The sequence below is a fragment of the Callospermophilus lateralis genome, unplaced genomic scaffold (assembly GCF_048772815.1).
Source record: "Callospermophilus lateralis isolate mCalLat2 unplaced genomic scaffold, mCalLat2.hap1 Scaffold_390, whole genome shotgun sequence".
Taxonomy (NCBI): domain Eukaryota; kingdom Metazoa; phylum Chordata; class Mammalia; order Rodentia; family Sciuridae; genus Callospermophilus; species Callospermophilus lateralis.
Window position 1 is genome coordinate 60,001 of NW_027514319.1, and position 22,727 is coordinate 82,727.

The 22,727-nt window shown below is 39.6% G+C and overlaps 1 protein-coding gene across 1 annotated transcript in view; it reads right to left on the reverse strand.

Annotated features, from left to right (window-relative positions):
* Positions 1-8,656: 8,656 nt before the first annotated feature.
* Positions 8,657-22,727, reverse strand: part of LOC143387553 (KAT8 regulatory NSL complex subunit 3-like) — a 100,386-nt gene continuing 86,315 nt past the window's right edge. Inside the window, 3 exon segments of the mRNA XM_077108291.1 lie at positions 8,657-8,851; positions 12,416-12,532; positions 14,558-14,648. Coding sequence (XP_076964406.1) covers positions 8,657-8,851; positions 12,416-12,532; positions 14,558-14,648 — 403 coding nt within the window.

The following is a 22,727-nucleotide window of genomic DNA, read 5'->3' on the forward strand; positions in this document are numbered from 1 at the left end:
CCATTTTCTCTGGGGAGCCCTCACCCAGGCTGAGGTAGTTCAACAGGGATATCCCTTTCTTTCCCCAACACTGATAATCCCCAGCTTACTAAAGACTTATGAGGTATTCAACAAAGACAATGGAATTATATCAGTTTCTTTTATTGATCACTATTTTTTTAAAAAGTGACAGGGTCTCACTATGTTTTCTAGGTTGGCCCCAAACTCTTGGGCTCTAGTTGTCCTCTGCCTCAGCTTTCCCAGGACTACAGGCTCCATCCATCACACCTAGCAATGATTACTATTTTTTAACATTTTGTATAGGCGTCATTGGTAATATAGGAATCCTAATAAGCTCAAGAACTGGTTCTGGGTTAACAATGATGCTGGACTGAACATCATTTAATCACTCCTGAGGACTGCAATGTCCTTGGGAGTCTTGCTAGTTGCCTCAGGGTCCTGATCGCAGGTCTACACTGTGTTAAAGGCTGCAGACATTCTGGTGCCTGGAAATCTCTGGTTTGTAGAACATGAGTTGTTATTTGACATATCTCAAAGAAAACCCTCTCACTTCAGAAGGTAAAAGAGCCATTTTACTTTAGTGAGACCATGGAAAGACAACCTGATTTCTTAGAAAGGAAATTCCAGAAAAACAAGTTTTTCATACATATATAATGTTCTTTTGCATAGATCATTCTGGTTCTACCAGTATGACTGGGATTGAAGGCATGTTGGTCTCTCCTCACTGAAATGATAACCACCCTGTCTAAGAACCATTAGTTAGGAGACACTAGTCAGGAAAAGGGACAGTTGGTGAACAGAACAGAGCTTTCAAGACCCTAACCCTGGCCTAGGGCTACAGAAGTCATTGGCATCTCCACTCAGGTGAAAGGAGCAACCTGGGCTCTGCACAGTTTTTTCACTTGGCAAGAGCAGAGTATGTCCAAACTCTATTCCATGACCAGTGAGCTGGGCAGAAGGCAGGTCCAGCCAGTTGGTCCCTCGGGCCAGGGCAGGAAGTGAGTCTCTCTTACCCTGGTGGGTGTGGCTTCAGGGCTAACACCAAAAATTTATCCAAAGGAAGGCATCCAGGTCGAGCCAGCAGACTTGTCCCAGCAGGTTCCTGAGTAACAGCTGCTCCCGGTAAGTATCAACAGGCAAGGTGCAGAGACAATGGGGGTTTGAGAACCAGGCAACATGAGAGCAAAGCCCAGGGAGAGAATGGAAAGAATGAAGAAATGGGCATTGGATTGAGACACCTCTGGACTCACATGTCATTAATCTTCTGCGTGACCACAGGCAAGACATTAAACCTTGCTAAGCCTTATTTTCAACACCCATAGCATTATGATAACAGCATATTTCTCATTGGGTGTCAGGAGGCTTAAATGATAAAAATGCATCTTGGTCAATAGTAACTACTAAATTTTAGATCATATTATTAGATCAACACCAGCATAATTATTATTGTTTAAAAGAGTTGCTTAAAAAACGAACTCCTAACAAGTCATAGAAAAGAAACTTGTGGATGGAATGATAAGTACAACTAAAAATTCCAGGGGTGATATGGGCACATTTTCAAGACCTTCCACCCCCTAGGATTTTTGCTAGGGTGTGGACCAACATGGAAGAGAAGCAGTGCCCCTTGAGGAATCTGGCCCAGATGAGAGGTCATCCTACCCACCTGCCATCAGACTCTACTCCCAACATCGCCTGAAAGCAGGCCAGCCCACTCAGAAGCAAGCTGCCTCCTTCCAGCCTGACTGACTTTTTGGTGTCATTTTTAAAGAGTTGAATATGGATGCCAACTGAACAGAAATGACAGTGAAAAGTGCCAGGTTCAATACACTTGTAAAGGATTCATTTACATCTTCCTGGAACCTCATTCCTCTGCTGCCATCTGTGGAGCAGGGAGATGTAGGAGGGCTCCAAGTGGCTGAGAGACAGCCTCAGAGAAAGTGCTGGGTGGTAAATGTGTGGGAGCCAAGATGATGCTATTAGCTGTTCCATCTTGAATGTGTCAGTATGATCTGTGCATCAACAGCTCAGGAAAAACAGCCTTATAAACTTCTACAGTGATCTCAAGGCACAATCCCATTCCTTTCAGGGAAGGGACTTCACTGGCAAGAATTGCAAAGGATGGTGCAAATCCCTCTCCACCAGTTCATTTCTTGAAGATTCTCTTTCAGAAAGCCTATCTGGACTGAATTCATAAAAGCCCCCAAATCCTTGGAATTCCTGAGGCTGCTCCTCCAACTACCATTATTACCTCCTAACTCCTCCTCTTCCTCCACTTATTTGGTCTTTGACAAAGTTCTATCTTTAATGAGTCTCTAAAGGGTAGGAATCAGTTTACTTTCCATATATGACCCAGCTAAAAGCCTACTGTGGAGTTGAGAAGCAATATCATAGAACAGTTCAGCGCTTAGGTCTAGGGCCAGTCATTCAAGGCTTGAATTTAGCTCAGCCATTGACAACTTGTGCTTTAAAGATTGGTCACAAAACTTTTGATCCTCCTACACTCACACATGGGCATTATTCCTTTCCCCCTGAGTGCAGGCTAGTCTTAATGATTTGCATCTAATAAATAAAATATGGCAAAAGTAATAGGCATTGATTTTGAGGTGAGGTTATAATAAGGGAGAAGTTTCTGTCTCTCATTTTATTCCTCTAGAGTCACATAGTCTGCAGAAGCCAGCTACCATGACATGAGGATTCTCAGGTGGCTTATGGAGAGGCCCATGTCCAGAATCTGAGGTCTGCCAGCAGCCATGTGAGCAAGCTTAGAATCAGGTTGTTCCCAAATAAGCCTGTCAATGACTGCAACCCTGACCAATATCTTGACTTTATGAGAGAACCAGAGAATGAAGGGTGTAGCTAAGACACTCTGGGATGCCTGCCCACAGAAACTATGACATAATCAATGGTTTTATGATAAGTCAAGAAGGTTAGGGAAATTTGTAATGCAGAAATAGATAACTAATGAGCAGGTGATATAACCTAAGATCCAATTTCCTTATGTGAAAAAATGGGGTAATTACAATTATGAAAATCCTGTGAGACAATAAATGAAAATCACTTAGCCCAATGTTTGGCACATCATGAGAGCTTAGTAATTGAGATATGTTGTTACCATCACTGTAGGGATTAGTACTGTGCAATGCTAAAAAGCCTAGGCTTCAAGGTTACTAAATTTGGATTCAAGTCCTTGCAATGCAACCTAAGAGCTATAAAAGTCTAGGCAAACCACTTAGTCTTACTGGGTCTCCAACATCAGCACTTTCACCCTCATTGTGAAGACAAAATAACTTAAACTACAAACAAACTGCTCAGTCATTGACATTTAAACAATACTACTTCATCTCATTGATGCTTTTGGTGATATGAACAATGACCCAGGAAGAAACAAAATGCAAAGTACACATAACCCTAAGTGGCCATCAGAAGGTGTGAGCCTATTCTCTCCTGTGGTCCTCTGAACCAGTTTATGGGTGTGTGCTCCCAGGGACAATTTGTGTTTGACCTTGAAGATTCAGCTCAGGCTTTAGCTCCTACCCAAAGTTTTCCTCTACCTGTCTCTATGCTCCTAGAATACCCTAACAGTCCCCCATGGTGGCACTGAAATTTTACCCTATAGTTATCCTTTACATCTGTCTACCCTCTTCCCCAGTCAGAGAATTCCTTAGATGAGAGACCACCTCACCAGAGTTCTTGAGGCACTAGCACCTACCTCACTGCCTGGCAATTAGTGATTTCTCTACAGAAGTGTGTTAGATGAGTGAATTAATAAATTAATATGTGAGAGCCCATAGATTGTTGCTGAGTTTTAGAGGGAAGTTGTTTGTTCAATCCAGGTTCATCACAATTCTTATAATCTCTCATAAATGAAGACAATATTGAAAGCCTTTGGGTTGAACCAAATTTCTAGGCCCAGCTTGCATTAGTGATCAAAAGAGGCTATAAAGACATAAATACTTACTACATCCATGCAAAAGCTCATGTATAAATGCCAAAAGCATTGGGGAAAATAGTGAGGGATGATATAAATGGTCATGTCTAAAGCTCCATAAGATTACTTCTTTAAAAATATATCTTTCATTCATGAAAATATTTACTATTGCCAACCCTGTGCCAGGGTCTGGGCTGGGTGACAAGGACCCTGATGAGTAGTGCCTGCTGTCATGGAACCAACAGTTTAGTGGAAGAACTGACGCTATAGAAGATGAGTCCAAAAAATCTGCCCAAAGAGTCAGCCTGGGGTACTCAGCAATCTCCTGAAGATACTTGCCTTATGTTCAGACTCCAGTGAAGTCATCACCACCTAAACCCTTCCTTCTCCGTTAAAAAACCTTTCTACCAATTGCATTTCTACATATTAGAAATAAACTGTTAAAAATTTGAATTTAAAGATGCTGAAAATAGCATAAAAATTTAATTACTCTTCTTTCAAGTATAGCCATTATGAAAAAAAAATGGAAGTTACTCAAAAAAAAGGATAAATCTGACAAAAGCCACGTAAGACCCATACATGGACAACTATAAGTCATCAGAGAGAAAGGCAGGTGTGGTGGCACATGCCTATAATCCCAGCAGATCTGGAGGCTGAGACAGGAGGATCACAATTTAAAGCCAGCCTTAGCTACTTAGTGGGTTCCTGAGCAACTCAGCAAGACACTGTCTCTAAATAAAATATAAAAAGGGTTTAGGGAGACTGGGGCTGTGGCTCAGTGGGAGAGCGCTCTTCTAGCATGTGTGAGGCCCTGAGCTGGATCCCCAGCACCACATGTAAATAAATAAAATAAAGGTATTGTGTCCACCTACAACTAAAAAACAAATTTAAAAGGGTAGGGGAGGCTGGGAGATGTGGCTCAGTGGTTAAATGCCACTGGGTATAATCCCTACCAAAAAAAAAAAAAAAAATCAGTGAGAGGAATCAAAGGAAATCTGAATAAAAGGAAATACATGGTGTGTTCATGAATCAAAAGATTTAGTATTGATGGAAATTCCCTTTAATTGACCTAGAGATTAAATATAACTCTAATCAAATCTGCATACCTTATTTGTAGAAATAATTAAGCTGATTCTTAAATTAAAAGGACTTTAGAATAAAAAAAAAAAAACTTTGAAGAACAAAACTGGAAAACTCATTCTATCTTGACTTACTATAAAGTTAGTAACCAAGGCAACATGGTATTGGTATAAAGACAGACAAATTGAAAAATGGAACAGAACAGATTCCAGAAATAGACTAATACATATATTATTATTATGTGTTAATTAATTATTTACAGCAATAATGAAGTACTTTGATGGAAGAAGAATCTATCCAATAAATGGTATGAAACAACTGTATATTAACATGCAAAATAAATGAAACTTGATTCTTAACTCTCATACCATATTTAAAAAAAAAAACAACTACTCAAAATGGACTATAGACTTAAATGTAAAATCTAAAACTTTGAAACTTCAATAAGAAAATACAGGAGAAAATATTTGTGATGTTAGGCGAGACAAAGATTTTTTTTTTAAGATACAATACAAAAAAACTATAATAATAAAACTGAAAAAAAATAATTTCTGTACTTTCAAGTTTAGCCATTATGAAAAAGAAAATGGAGATTACCCAAAAAATTAAAAGTAGTACTATTATACAATCCAGCAACCCCATTACTGAGGATATATCTCAAATCAGTATGTCGCAAATATACCCTGCACTCCTGTATTTACTGCAAATTATTCACAATAGCTAAAAGATTAGAGTCATCCTTTGTCCATCAATGGATGAGGAGATAAGAAAAATGTGGTGTATATGCACAGTGGAATATCACTCCAGCTTTAAAAAGAAGTACACCTTATTATTTACAGCATGGTTGGATCTGAAGGACATAAGTGAAAGAAGCCAGGCCAGAACAACATATATTGCATGATCTCTCATAGATGCATAATCTTGAAAAAGCAAACTTCCAGAGGCAGAGTAGAATGGTGGTTCCTAGGAGATGAGGGGAAGGAGCAGGGTTGGAGAGGTATTGATCAAAGAATACAAAATTTTGGTTAGACAGGAGGAATAAGCTCAAGAGCTCTCTTGTACAATATAGTAACTATAGTTAGTTGTATTGTTGTATTGTTGCAAACCAATAGAAGAGTAAATTTTAAATGTTCTCACTGTAAAAAAATGATAGGTATGTGAGGTAATGCATAGGTTAGCTAGCTTAATTTAGCTATTCAACAATGTACACATATTTCAAATCATCCTGTTGTACATGACAAATACATATAATCTTTCCCTATTAATTCAAATTATCAAAAATAATTTAAATCTGCTCTTCCAAAGATACTGTTAAGAAAATGAAAAGACAAGGCAGATTGGGAGAAAATACTACAAAGTTAAGAAGTAACCTGTAAACTAAGAAGAAAATACTTGAAGTACATACATACAGAGGCCTCATCTCTATAATGTAGAAAGGGCCCTTTAAAACTATTAATAAAAAACACAATCCCACAGAAAAATGGGCAAGGACATGAAAAGAGATTCCCCCCAACAGAAATACAAAGGACAATAGTCATATGAAACTGAGATTAATCTCACAATTAAAGCAATGCAAACTAAAACAAAATGTCATATTATAAAGAATATTTGGCATAGAAATGTTTATAATACAAAAAATGGAAAATACTGCAAAGTCTACCAAGAGAGGACAATTAAATACATAGGTACAGAAAACACAAATACTATGTATTCATTACAATTTAAATGCTGGTTTCACCCATGTTGATATAACATTAAAAGTAATCTATGGCATATAGTTCAATCTGTATAACAAGAGCGTTAATCTGAAAGTATACATTTTCATCTATTTGTAAGTGTACAGAGATAAATGTTGGAAAGAAAACTCACCAAAATAGTAGCAGTGATTGTCCCTGGGAGAGAGTTCAGGTGACTTTAACTTTATTTTTACATTGTAGCATCCTTTAAATAAACTACAATGAGCACATACTTCTATTGTTAAAGAAAGCTAAATTACTTTTATTTAAAAAAATAATAAGATGTTTCAATGCAAAATTTCAACAACAACAAAATTAAAAAGGACATCAAGTTGCAGCCAGAAAAATGGCCAGCCAGGCCAAGGCCCTATCCTTGAGGCTGCACCTTCCTCTGACCAGCACTGGACACATGGGAAGACAACTAAGTGTACACTATCAGATACACAGGCAAAGCTAGGTAGAGAAAAACAGAGTTCACAGAGGGTTTGGAGGGTGAGGATGACTCAGTGAAAACATAGGTTCTACCACACTAACAGTGGTAATATCAGGACAAATCACCTCAATATCCTTCTTTGTAGACCAGGGTAATAACTTGTCTCTACCTCTTGGGGTGTGAAGTTTAAATGAGATACACATGAGCTGGGCATGGTGGTGTACACTGTAATACCAGTAACTTGGGGTGAGGGGGGATGACGGGGGGGATGGTGGGGTGGGGGGTAGGGGGGTGAAGCAGAAGGATTGCAGCCTAGGCAACTTAGCAAGACCCTGACTCAAAGTAAAATAAAAATTCTAGAAAGGTCGGGGTATGTAGCTCAGTGGTAGAGTGTTTCCTCAGTGTGTGCAAGGCCCTGGTTTCAATCCCCAGTACCATGAAAATAAAAAGCTATGTATGTGACACCCTCACTTAGGACTTAGCCCATAACGTGCACTTAAGATCAGCTGTTTATATTATTATCTGGGACATTTGTGACAGTTGTTCACATTGCCACCACTCTATTCCCCATGATCCAGAGTCATAGAATAGAGTGTAAAGAAGGAACTTCAAACCTAGAGAATCCCAACATCAAGTTTTATGCAACAAAACCTATTGTTCTCTATCCCTATGGAAATTTCTTGGAAAAATCAGGCAAAGAAGATGGCAGCCAGCTAGAGAGGGGAGGAGGACGATTAAGTAAGGGCCTAAATAATATCCTGTTCTACCCACTGTGTCATCCTCTCCTCCCAAATTCCCTCCCATGTTGCCTGGGACCTTCCCCCAGACAACACTGTGTTAGGATCCCAGAAAGACTGATTAATTGCTATATCCCTTTCTCTGCAAATAAGGGACCTGAGAGCCAGAGCAAAGAAACCTACCGAAATTCAAGCAGTCAGCAAGCACCCAGCTCTGCCTCTCAACCAGAGGGTCCCCTCCTGTGTTCATCCTTCCCTCTGCTGGCTGCTTCTTCACAAGTTCTCATTTCCCCTACTTCCTCCCCCTACTCCATTATCTGTTGGGATTCTTCAAGGCCCCTTCTCTTCTCTGGCAGCCCTAATGGTCCTTTATGTCCCTCCCTGTGGTGAGAGAGAAACTGAACTGGGACTTTTCTGACTTGAAGAATAGTACACTATAAGAATGTTTATGGCTGTCACTAAGTGAAGACCAGCAGAGCCATCTCTCTTCTAATATGAAGGAAGCACAAACCGTGGCATGAAATGAAAAGGTGTGGCAGGATGGAAGAGTTATGAGTTATTCTCACCCCTAACAACACTGGAAGTTTCCTTGAAACTCCTAGGAAATGAAGACCCTAGAATAGAGTGCTACTAGCCAGAGGAACCAGCAGACTCTGTGTCCTAGGTCTTAAATGCAACCAAGATGCAGGCAAGATAGGCAGGGGTGAGGAAGGATGTGGAGTGTGAATGAAAAAGCATTTTTCTAGGATGTGGTCAGACTCTGGGCAGTGGCCAGGCTGGGGCTAATCTTAGGCAGGTTTACTGGAGTCCTGGGCTTGGTTCTAGGGTTCTTAATCAAGAGTCTCTGATCCAGGGGGAGCAGATGGTATTTCATGGCCTCAATGAGGAAGTCCTTACAGGTGTTGTTATTCTTTATCAAAGCCTCTTTTTCAACTGTCTGGAGGAAACAATTCACAGGTAACACTGGGAACAGAGCCTGGTCCCATTTGGTCAAGCTGTCTCTGGGGTGGGTCATTCCTGCATTCTCTCATTCATTTCTATGTCATCTCATCTCACAGCCAAAGAGAAAGATCCACAAAGTTACAACTTAGTGCTCACCTCCTGGATTTTAAGAGCACAAGGATTAAGTGATCAAGCTCTGGCCTAAGACAGGGATGCAAATCACAGCTGCACCACTCATCTCTGATTCTCAGTTCTCATCTGTAAAACAGGTGTATTAAAAGCATCTAAAACCCCATTAGTTTTGTTTGCTTGTACATTGAGGTTTACATAAATTTATGCAAAAAAAAAGGAGTTGCCTGAAAATCTCTTCCCACATTCCTTTTGGTTTGAGTGCTTTACAATGCACAGGGCAAATGGTCAGAGATCTGAGAGAAGAGAAAGGGAGGGAAACAAGAAAGAAGACAGGATCCAAGGGCCAAACTTTGAAGGATTGGTAAAATAAGATTGTCAAGATGGTCATTCATTTTCTTATAGCAAAAGTCTTCGGGAGAAAACTGGCCAGTGAGGCTCTGATTACTGACACAAGTGCAGAAAGAATGTCCTATACAAAATCCCATCTACTGACCTCATCTACCCCATCTACGCTAGGATCTCATTTCTCTACCTGGTATTCAGACCTCAGGACCTAAGCAGGACTTCAGCTAATGCAAGCCTACATGCTCCATGAGTAGGCAAGGATGCATTTTGGCACTCTGGCTCTCAAATCGCATCTCTTCAGCCCAGCTCACATCACTATGTGACATATCTGGAATGAACAGCAAGGTCTTCTGAGGCCACTTGATGGTGGGAAACATCAATTCCATTCAATAGCTAACACTGATTGGATATCTCCTGGTTGGGCAGCCCTGTGCTGGCCCCCAGGAAGAAAATGATAAATAAGACAAAGTTTCTGACCTGAGGATTGGACCTGATTCAAGTCCAATCACAGAATGAGAAAGGGCTCCCACTTCAATCATCTCATTTCTCCAAACAATCAGCACAAGGCCTGGCTGAGCCTCTCCTTGGACCCCATCTATTGCTAAGAATGAAAATAGAGCCAGGGTCATCATCCACTGGGCAGCACTAGAGCTGGCAGGAAAGAGAAGAATTGGCAAGTCAAAGCCTCTGCCACCTCTGGGCATCTTCTTCCCCAAGAAAACTTCCTATAGCCTTGAAAGATTATTTTTTTAACTTTCCCATTAGGGGCCTAAACCAGGATGGTGCAAATCATGAATTTAGGGGTTAAAAAAATAAAAGGGGTGGGAGAAAAGCTCTAGAAAAGCTAGGGAGAAATGAAAATTGCTCAAGCAGCTACTTTTCCCAAAGAATTCATTCAGCTTGAACTAAAAGCTCCCCCCAGAGAGTTCATAGATACAGAGTTTCAATGTGGTATGATGAAAGTTTTGGAAATGGAGATGGTGATGGTTGTGCAGCACTGTGAATATAATAAATGCCCTGAATCATATACTGAAAAACAGTCAAAATCACAAAGTTTGACAGGCATGATAGAACACGCCTATAATCCCAGTGGAACGGGAAGCTCAGGTAGGAAGATCGAGAATTCAAAGCCAGCCTCAGCAACTTAGCAAGGCCCTGTCTCTAAATAAAATATTAAAATGGGCTAGGGATGTGTCTCAGTGGTTAAGCGTAAGCACCTCTGGGTTCAATTCCTGGTACAAAGAAAAAAAAATCACAAAGTTTATGTTAAATATGTGTATGTGTTTATTATCAAAACATATCAAACTGTTATAAATTTAGAATATCTAAAAATGCTTAGAAAAAGCCTAATTAACTTTAGCTATTGTGAGGCGAAGATGTCAGGCAGTGTTGGTTGCAAGAGTTTTCCCTCTCTCCCTTCCTCTTGCATCATGGTCAGCCATCCCTAGCAGGTCTGAAGTTTCAAGGGTGAATGAATGATGAGGAAACATCCTTTCCAAAAAGTGTTTACCCTGTGAGGCCTAATAAAAGTGCTTTTAGAAAAGGAATCCCACACAACAGTTCTCACACCCAGTGCCTCTGACCTCCTCCTTTTCCAGGTCCAGACCGTATTTTGCCATAATAATCCAGGAACTATCTCCTAATATCTTTGTTAAGTTTCAGTTGTGGACACTTATTTGAGGTCTCTAAGTCCCACTGGAACCCAGGTCCCTGGCTGCCAACCCTGCCTTCAGTCAGTTTCCCACAGGACAGTGGGAAGACCTATTGTGACAATGAGAGGCAAGTTCAGTCCCTCTGCTTCTCTTTCCTACAGCAGGGATACCGTGCCACCAGGTGGCACTAGTATCCTCCAAGGTAGAATGCAGGACCCTTATAAAGGCTTCAAGGGTGTCCCTCAGTGCTGCAAAGAAGGCTGAGGTGTACAGATTCAGAGGACATTGTACTGACCCTTTAGGCCTATGGCCAGCAGCGTCAGGAGCAGAGGACTTTACAAGTGCTCACAAGAACAGCATGTTACTCGTAGTCCCAAGGACAGCGGTAATATTAACTAGTATTCACTGATCACTGTGTGACAGGCTTTATGTGGACCATCTCATTTTTCTCCAAACAATCCTACCAGAGCAAGTGCTATTTTGACCAGATGAGAAAACTGAGGTTTCAAGGGGTTAAGTATGGCACAGGGTAACAGTAACTGGCTGTTAGACTGCTAAGCCTCCTCACTTATTCTTGCATCATACCTTTTCTTCCTTCTAGAGATCCTCCAGGACATCTGAGGGGTGGCCTACTTCCTTGATGTTTAGTTTGGTTCACATATTTTAAGCTTTGACTCCCTGCTTATAAGAGTATATAATGCAGTTTACTGTTCAAAATGAGCCATGTAATGGGAAAATGGAATAAAGAGCAACAAAGGTGACAGCTGGCAGAACTGTGTGCCTCAGGGTCTGGCTGCTGTGGATTTGAATCCTGACTCTCTTCAAGTAGTTGGTGACCCCTGAGGGCAACCCAATCCACAGCCTCAAGGGCCAAAGTGGTAAATAGAGTGTTGTAATTGCCTCACAGGCTGATTACAAGGTTTAAGTAAGGAAATAGGTGGCACTATAGGGACATCCCATAATTTAAAAATTTTCTTTTCTTTCTTGGAAGAAGTAGAGATAGTCTGTGCTCTAGGCACCTGTGAAAAGCTGCTTTTCACAGTCCTTAGTTGGGATCTAACTTGTTTAGAGCAGAAAGGCAACGTAGAAATATTATGAAAATGACTCTTATGGCTTTGGGTATCTATAGGGAAAGCAGCTAATTTTATAGAACACTTGTTAAGCCAGGCTTCAGGCTTACATACCGACAACTTGTTTCTGGAAGGAGATACTGAGGCTTGAATAAAAACTCAAAACTAGTAAGTAGTGGAGCATGAACTGAAACCTACATAGCTTATCCTCAAACCTATGCATTTAAGCTCTACTTCAAACTGAACCCAGTTGATTGGTGCCCCCAACACACACAGAAGACATATTGATCTCAACTACGCCATGCAACCAGAGTGGCCTCTGCTGTCCCTTGAGGCTTTGGTGGACAGGCCAGCACACACCTGCACTAGATAATCACTGGGCAAGAGAGGGAGTCGGATGTGTTCCATCAGTTTTGCCATGTGCTCTAAACGGGTCTCTTTCTCATAATTGATCCAGGAAATCACAGCTTCAAACACCTATAAAGAAAAGAAGGAACAGTTTCAAATAACCTGCTCAATCTGTAAAAGAAAAAAAGTTATAATTCATCTGCAAAAGTGTTTAACACAAGATTAAATGTTAAAAGTAAAACAAAAGCTTTTTTATTATATGTTCTCAAGAGTGAACATGCACATATATGCCTACAATAAACCTGCTCTCCCCAATGTAGAATCATTGTGGTTCATTCTAAAATAAAAATCAGTTCCAATAGTTATTTAAGGGTAGAAATACAGAGCAACAACTGTGAACCAAATGTTTAAAGGTGGCTGCAGAGGACCAGATGTCCTGGGGGCAATACCACACTCCTCCAGCATTGCTCTCCTCTCTAATCTCCCCTGCATATTCAGTGCAGAATGAAAATTGTAAGAAGGCCTTCTGCCTGCAGCTGGCTGTGATGATGACTGTAACACTGAATACAGAGAAGGGCAGACATTTCTCCTTGGATTTAACTTCTCTCTTGAGGAGAGATTTCATTTCTATGTAAATCAAAACTGGAAGGCCTGGAACCAAAAAGAGGATAGGTGGTTTGGATGTTTATTTTGTTGTTCAAGGCTAAGTCTAAATTCAAACTCTGCACCACCATGCACAGACTGAAAAAAAAAAAACAGTGTTGGTGAGGCTGTGGGGAAACCAGTAATATTAGTGGATATTTACTAGATAAGTATTGTTTTTTAAGAGAAGAGGGAACAATTTGGCAGTAGCAATCTAAAGTGTAAATGTGCATACTCTATGACCTAGAAATGCCATTTCTAGAGCCCTAGACTACAAAAACACTCATAGAAGAGCACAAAACAACAAGTGTCCAAGATGTTTGCTGCAGCACTTTCATAAAAGGACAAAAAAGGAACAACCTAAAGTCCACTAACAAAGAAATTATTAAAATATCATCTCTATTGTTGGTTTCAGCTTTCAAAAAGAATAAAACAAGATGCCTTCTTGTACATGAAAACAAGAAAGTGCTCTCAGAAACTGTGGTATATACACACAATGGAATATTTCTCAGCATAAGAAGAAAATAAAATCATGGCATTTGCAGGTAAATGGATGGAGTTGGAGAATATTATGCTAAGCCAATCCCCCAAAAAATCAAAGGCCAACTGTTCTCTCTGATAATGGTGGAAAGTGGGCAGGAGGGGTGGGCACATGTTAGGAGAATGGAGGCACTCTGGGAAGAGGGGACGGGTTATGGGAGGGGGTATGGAATAAGATGAACATTACCCTAGGTACATGAATGACCGCACATATGATGCGACTCTACATTGTGTACAATCAGAGAAATGAAAAGTTGTGCTCCTTTTGTGTACAATGAATCAAAAAATGCATTCTGTCTTGTATAACTAATTAGAACAAATTTAAAAAGGGGAAAAAAGTGCTCTCAGATTAAAGAGGACATGCCAAAAGGACACAGAAATAACTGGATGGGACCTTCACTGGCAACATTTGGAACAACTCAAACATCAAAGAGAATAATGAAAAAATGAGATCAGGGCTGCTCTGGTGGGGTGGGGTTTCAGGAAATGACTAGGGAAAAGGCCAAAGATTTTTTGTGGTAATGGATTTGTATCTCTATAGGGTAGACACTATATGTCATACAAATTTGTAAAATCTAATCAGATTGTACCTTAATGTCTGTACATTTCACTGTGTGCAAACCATACCTCAACAGAATCTTAATTTTAAAAATATAGTAATGGATTACAATACAATGAATTTTATAAAGAAACCATTAATTCCTAGGATAATTTGAAAAGTATCAGAAGGGCTCTTCTTTAGAAAAGTGGTAAATGAGAAGGAATGACAAAATTAGAAAAACAGTATTTTGTAAAAACCACCAATGTGATAACTGATTCAGCAAGGATCACCAATGAAAGCTAGAATCAAAAGTTTTTGTGAAACAAGAAATTCACAAACTATCATCCCAAAGATTTATTTACACAACGGGGGAAAGATACCCTCAAACAGGAGAACAGACAAATATCACCTTAAACAAGGGACAAACTTACCACCAATAATAGGACAAACTTATATTCCTGATTGTGGTTTAATGGAGAGGACACAGCAGCCCGAATGTGTATTTTTCCAATAATGTTTAACCTGAATGTTATTGTACAGAGACAATCAGACAAATCCGTTTGGAGCCTTTACAAGATGGTTGGGCTGAATTCTTCAAAATGTAATATAATGAAAAACGAAAAAGAATCAGGGGGATGGTTATAGATTAATGAGATTTTGAGACATGAGACATGATAACTAACATTTGGAAATACAAAAACCTTTGGATTATGGATTAAAAAGAAATAGGGGGACCATTAGGAAAACCTGAATACTGATTATTTGGCAGACAACACTACTGTTATCAATGTTAAATTTCTTTGGCTAAAAATGATTTTATGGTTATAAAATAACATGTGGGAGGTGCATACTAAAATATTTAGGAGTGAAGTACCATGATATCTACAATTTACTGCTAAACAGTTCATCAAAATGAGACATCAAGTCTCTGGAGAGAAAAAAAAAGCAAAATATTAACTACTGAATCTCAGTAAAAAGTACGTTGTGTGCATTCTTTCAAACTTTACAATATGTTCAATGTTTTCAAAATAAAAACTGAAGAAAAAAAGATAAATTATAAGGGAAAATGATAGATGGGGCAATAAAATTTACAACCTGCCATAAAGTTGAAATAAAAGCTTATCTACTAAGAGAAAAAAAAATTCCAATTTCTCTTAACTTATTTTTTCTTTATGTTTGCTACATTAATAATGCTTTGCACCTAAAGTACTTAGTTCTACTTCCTAGATACATCTTAAGTCAGAACAGGCATAACTTTAATTGGGCAAGGAATCATAAAGTTATCAGAAAAGTAAAGAAGGGAACAGAGACAAATGGTAAGGAGAAGTTGATCAGTGGATACAAAGTTAGATTGGAGTAAGAAACTTGCTTGGAGTAGCAAGCACTGTACAGTAGGGTGACTATGGATAATGGACTATAAATTTCAAAAAGCTAGAGAACAGGGCTGGGGATGTGGCTCAAGTGGTATCACACTCACCTGGCATGTGTGAGGCACTGGGTTCAATCCTCAGAACCACATACAAATAAATAAATTAAATAAAGGTATTGTGTTCAACTACAACTAAAAAAATAGATTATTTTTTTTAAAAAGCTGGAGAACAGGATTTTGAATCATAAAGAATCATAAAATTTTGAATGATAATGAAAAGATACTTTGAGGAGACAAGGAAGTTTACCCTGAATTAAACATTATACAATGTATACATGTTTCAAAACATCACATGTTGTGCCATAAATATTTTTCTTTTGTTGTTTTTATGGAGCAGAGCAAAAGGAAAGGAGCAATGTGTGTGCATATGTGTGTGTGTGTGTGTGTGTGTGTGTGTGTGTGTGTGTGTCTATGTCTATGTAGTTGGCTTACATGTCTGAATAAATTAACCTATATCTTGATATAAGCATATAAACACCATGGAAATCCTCCTTGCCTAGAACATTTCAAAATACAAACTTTCCTACAATTATGGTCCTTACCCTCATAGCATTGTTTTGTCAATGTGTTTTACCCACCAGTCCTTTATTAAAAGATCCATGAGAACAGGGACCTTGTCCTATTTGCTGGCACATAATATATACTCAAATACTATTTTAATGAATAAATGGACACATGAGTTCTTAATAAGTCAGTAGGAAGCAGAGTGGGACCTTCACAGGCTACAGCAGAGAGCATGACTGGGAACTCGGGGCTGGAACCTTGGCGGGGAGGGCAGAGCTGGAGGCTGATGGAGAAGCTGGCCTTTCTGAAAGAGGAGATGGGTGGCCACATTAATATTCTGCCTTGCATGTGGTTATCCACACTTCTTCCCACTCCTATCCACCAGACTAAGAGCTTTTGTAGGAGGAGAAGGGTATTTGCTCTGTCTCTGGGGGGCCTCCTTCCCACACACTGCCAAGTAAAGCTCCAAGTGTCTGGCCAACAAAACTTTGCTGAACAATGAAGTACAAGTCCTTGAGTAGTAGGGTTGATTTATTGATCACATTCTTACCCCATTGACCAGCTTAATCATTGCTATAAAACCTAAAAAGAAAGCTGAGTCTACCATAGTCGATATTTAATCTTATCTCCATTTTTGGCTTGACTAGTCTAACAGGTTTTACTTAGTTGCACTATTTACCTACTCAGCCATGAAAAGTCACAGCAGTCAGCAATAGCAGTGACCTTCTAGCAGCTAGAGAAGGCCATATATGTATGTATGTGTGTATATATATATTTCATTTATATTTCATGTTTGAAAAAGAAACAAGCAAATAAACATTTAAATAGCTTGCCTTCAAAGTATCCAATGTCATTTCCAATAGCCCTTCCCATAAAGGACTCTTTGTAGACATTATCTTCCTGGATTCTCATGATAATCCAATGACTAGTTTCTCTTAACCTTTATAAAGTGATTTGCCCAAGTCCCAGAGCTAGAAAAGAGGCAGAACAAACCCAGCTCTAATGCTCACACTTTAGCTGCCTCTCAAATGTCTACTAGCATGGGTTGACATATTACAGCCCAGGAGCCAAATCCTACACCTGTTTTGGTAAATAAAATTATACTGAAACATGACCATAGTCATGTGTTTACAGACCATATGGGCTGTTTTCTTGCTACAACAGCAAATCCAAGAATCTGTTAACCCACAAAACTAAAATATTCACTATCTGGACCTTTTTTGGAAAAATTTGTTAACTCCTGCTCTAAAATCTAAGCAGGGCAGGATGATGTTCTCTCAAATGAAAATACCTTTCATGGAACCCATGAGAAAATAATCAGCTACCCACAAGGCAGGCTTGGGGTTTCACTTTCAAACAAAGAAATAATTTCATTTCCTCACTCACAATTTCTTGGGTGCTACAAGGTTGTAGAAGAGTCATAGAAAAAGACTTTACAGTTCCCAGATCACCATACTTCTGCTATAAGCACAAGACTTGTCCAGAGGACAACAGATTAACTGGATCCTTCCACCCTAACTTCTGGTTAGACAAGCAGCAAAGGCAGGTTGGAGCTGATATGTGGATGCTAATTCACAATGGGGGTGGGGGGTGGGCATGTGCCAGGGGAAAATAAGAGTTATTTTAGGTAGATGGGAATGAAGGGAAGGGAAGGGATATGAGGATAGGAAGGATAATAGAATGAAGCAGACATTATTACCCTATGTACATATATGACTGCATAACCAATATGATTCTACAACATGTATAATCAGAAAAAAATGAGAAATTATACCCCATTTATATATAAAATATAAAGTGCACAATACTACTGTCATGCATAACTAATTAAAATAAATTTTAAAAATAAAAAAGATAAAAATGAGGGATTCTAGCTTTCAAAATGTTCTTTAAAAATCAAGAAGGGGAACTCAAGTTAAAAAGGCAGGGTGATTAATGATTCGGCAAGGTGAGGGGTCAAGATAAGGGTGACTGCTATCAAAATGGGGGAGACGCTAAGTTTGACAAATGAGATGGGGGAACTAGGTCCTGAAGGACCTTATTTGTAAGTCAAGATTTAAGGAGAACTAATCTTATCAATAACACATACAATGCTAGACATTTTTACATTCGTGATCTCATTTAATCCACAAAAATAATTCTATGAAGAAGTTACTGTTCACATTTTACAGATGAGGAAATAGCCTCAAAGAGATAGCTAGTTGTTCAAGGTCACACCAGCAGGAAGTAGTGGATCTGGGCTGTGAATTCAGTTCTAACCCCAAAAAACAAGGTTCAAATGTTATGCAATAGTGCCTCTAAGAGGCAGAATTAGTTGAACACCCTGAGAAGACTGCTGAATTGGGAAACCAAATTCTTAATTCTATAAAACCAATGAAGCCCTCCACATCCTCCTGGGACATCAACTCTGAGGATACTGCTACTTTCCCAGGGATTGAGGCAATAACACTGGCCCAATCTGCTACATGTTTTTAAATCAAGAAGATGGCACTTGTAGACACAAGAATGATTTTGAGAGCCTCCTGGTTTTGTTTCTTAAAGGAAAGCTTACAAGAGCTACAGTAGCCATATTCCCACCTCACAGTCACATACAACACAGGGACAATGGTGGGCAGTTGAAGCTCATTGTGCATGTGTCTTCCCAATTGAGGGTTTATTGACATTACACTGGTGGTTTGAAATCAACCTTGGTGAATATATTTACACTGTGACAATCAGCAAGTGAATCATCAAATGAATCAGAGCTTTTAGATTTTACTCTGTTCTTTATTTGTTTATTTACTTGTTTTATGGACAGCCAATTGTTAAAGTACTAGCTTGGAGATGTCCTGGTCTGAAGGTTCCCCCGCCCCCTTGAAACCTACCTAATTTCATGTATCTATCTGACAACACCATTATCTCAAGGTTTTGTATAACACCTAAGAGCTCTTTCTTGTAGTTGCTTCATCTCATATTCACAAATGCCATGCAGAAGAGCTAGGTTGTTCACTTACAAAAGGACAAAATGAGGCAGAAAGTGACCAAATACTTTCCCAAATATTCCCCAGCTAACTGTGAGAGGGCACTTATAAACACCTTTCAATATTGTGGTTTAATGGGACACAGTTGAAAAATACTGAAACTAAAGAAGAATATTCCCTCTTTATAGACCCCTACTCCATAATCAGCCTCATCTCCCAAAATCCCCTCTTCAAATATCCTCAATTCTCATTACCCAGGGTATTCCCTCTCCCAAGTACAATAAGCATCCTGACTTCTATGTCTTTATTCCTACTATCCCTCCAAGATGAATGGCTTTCCAAAATCCTAACTTCACGTTCCAAATTTGAGCTCAGATATTTTCTTTTCCATGATTCCTTTCCTACCCAACAACTGGGAGTAAAATACTCCAAGGTGTTTTCCTTGATCTTTGATTATAAGCAATAACTTCTTTCAGTCACATACTATAGATTTATACATATTTCCAGTATGTTTCCCACCCAAAGAGGAGCTACAGAAGAGTAAGCACTAGGTGTTATTCATCCCTGTTTCCTCCTATCAGGGTGCTGCACTGAAGAAGGGCAGGGTCTTAAAAGGGAGACACAGTTTCAAATCACAGAGCTATCTGTTGCTAATAAATTATGTCCCTCACTAAACTTTAGTTTCTTTCCTCCTCTGCAAAACAGAGACAATAACTTCTGCCTTGAAAGTCACTGTGGAGACTAAAAGAGATATGCTGAACAGTATGCTGGAAAAAAGAAATCAAATACAAAAGTATTTGTATTCCATTATTACAATTATATAAAGTTCCAGAACTGGCAAAACTCACCTAGGATAGAGAAGTAATTACCCTTTCTGGGCCTGATGTACTGAGAAGAAAGGAAACCTGGATCTGCTTCTTGATGTGGTTGCTAGTTATGTGGACATTTTACTTTGTAAAGTGCTGAGCTGCATACATTTTACATCTCTATGAACTTATCACAATACAAACTTCATCTTTAAATAATTTGCAAAATGTGCCTGGAGAACAGTGGGCCATAGTGGTAAATTTTTGCTCATAGTTCTATGGTATTCTGCACATAGGTGATTATGGAGTTGCTCTCTCCAAAGAAAAGTCAAAAGAGGAACACAGAGGCAGGATCCCGGCCAAATAACCACCTGCAGGCTAAGAAGCTGGCAACTGACCTCAGAAGATGGCAAGGCTGCCCAGAGCTCAGCCTAGACAATGAAAAGTACCTACTTGGTCACCAGATAACACGTCTCACAGCAATCACTAAAGCCCAGCCGACTGGTCAAGGCTTTCTAGCCTACATCCCACAACCAGCAGCCTGCACCCCTCAGCCAAAGCTAGAAATTCAGACAGAAGAGCATACAGCACTAATGATCCTGGAAGATGAGGACACAGTCCCTACCAGAACATAAAATGCTACAATCTGGCTCCTGACATGCAGTGCAGCACATTTTAAGTGTATTATACAAAGAAATACTAACCTGTAGTTCTCATTAAAACACACAGTCTAATTTTTTAAAGAGCCTCAACTTGCTCCTTGCAAGCCTAATGATCTCTGTCAACACTATTAAAACCTGTCCATCCTGGAACTTGGGACTATGTTTGTACATAACACGAAAAACCTAAAAGTCAGATTCTTTCTTTTCATGGTGTTGAGGATAGAACCCAGGGCCTCATGTATGCTAGACAAGTGCTGTACCATTGAACCACACTCTTACTTTGATTTTTATTTTATTTTATTCTATTTTATTTTGAGACAGGTCTCGCTAGTTGCTATGACGGACCTCCAACTTGAAATCCTCCTTCCTCAGCCTCCAAAGTCACTGGGACTACAGGTATGCCACTAAACCCAACATAAAGGTCAGATTCTTCATAAAGGGAAACGACTGCCAGCATCAGCAGGGTAGGAAGCTGGTCTTTGCTTCTGTAAGTCAGCAGGAAAGCCTATAGCTTTCAGGTACAGAGGAGAGCCCTGCACGCTGCAGTAACCTATCTGGTCCAGAGCCACATCTGGCCTTCCCATGTTTGTGTTTGGTTGAGTAAAGAACTATCATTTGAAGAGGAAAAATAGTGAAGAAAACAGGAAGAGATAAGAAAGTAAGTTCTATGTTGTGGGGAAAAAAAAGTTTTTCTCCTTACAAGCTCATAAAGCCCAAAGTAGATGGGCTTGGATTTTGAAAAGAAAGACAATGGATATGCAGAAATGCATATTCTAGGTGGTATGAGGAAAAACCCAGAAAGCCTTAGAGCTAAATGAAGGCAGAAATTAATCATCTTTCACATCTTTTTATCTCTAGCTTTGTGGGCCTGACAGATTTAATCTAGGTCCCTTCTTTTCAGAGTCGCCTGCTTCTTTGTTCATAGAGAACCATCCCCTGAAATCCTCCTGAGATGCAGTATCTGGTAGGGAGCATGCAATAAGGGAATCAATGTCAGTAGCCTCTCATCCGAAGTTGGTGCCCATGAACCCAGAAATTTGCAGAGCATGAACAGGAAGCAACCAAGAAAGGGATCAAAGAAGTAATCTCACTGCTCTTAGAGTCTGTATGATCTGCTAGGAAGAGGGCATATTCAAGGCAAATGCATCTGGAGGGCCTCCATGCAAGGCCACTTTTATTGGCCATGAGCACAGTTTCTGGAAACAAAGTGAGCAGATAGCTGTTCTTAAAATTGAAGATGTTTATGCCCAAGATGAAACACATTCTACTTGGACAAGGGATGAAGTTATGTATACAAAGCAAAGAACAACACCGTGACTCCTGAGGGAAACTGACCAAAACCAGAGTAATCCGGGGAAAAGTAACTGGTGCTCATGGAAATGACCACTGGCATCACTTGTGCCAAAATTGGAAGAAACCTTCCTGTAAAGGTCGCAGAATATATGTAATGCTATACCACTCAAAGATTAAAACTAATTAAAATTAATTAAGTAAAGGTGGATTGAAAAGGAAAGATGGAAATAAGAAGAGGGAGGAAAACACCATCTTCTTTTCTCTTTTAAGTCTAAAGAGTCAAGGTGGAGCCCCTAAATTTTTGGCCAGAGTCCCCTTTCTGTTAGCAACACTTAAGAAACAACAGAGCCAGGCACAAACCTATAATCCCAGCTACTTGGGAAGCTGAGTCAGGAGGATTGCAAGTTCAGGGCCAGCCTGGGCCACTGAATAAGACACTGTCTCACTAAATAGATAGATAGATAGATAGATAGATAGATAGATAGATAGATAGATAGATAGATAGGGCTGGGAATATAGCTCAGTGTTAGAAGACTTGTCTAGCATATATGAGTCCTTGGGTCTGATCTTGAGTGTAGGGGGGTGGGTGCGGAGGAAATATGGGAAAGAGAGGAGAGAGAAAAGAGAGAGAGACAGTCACACACACACACACACACACACACACCCCATAGGATTGCCCTTGATTTTCAGGGAAGAGGATTCTGGTAGAAGATTATTACTCATCTCTCTTAACAGCTGCTTCCCAGATAGTATTTATTATGCTTCCAGAAGATACTTCCCTGAGCGTCGTCATCTACTTTTAACAATTACTTGGTTTTTTGTTCATTTTACTTTGCCTTGATTGTACTAATGGAGAACACGGTGAAGAGCTTTGGCTAAGAGAAAAGCTCGCTAAGTGACCTCCTATGGTCACTTCTTTCCACACCTTGTCTTCTTCATCCATAAAA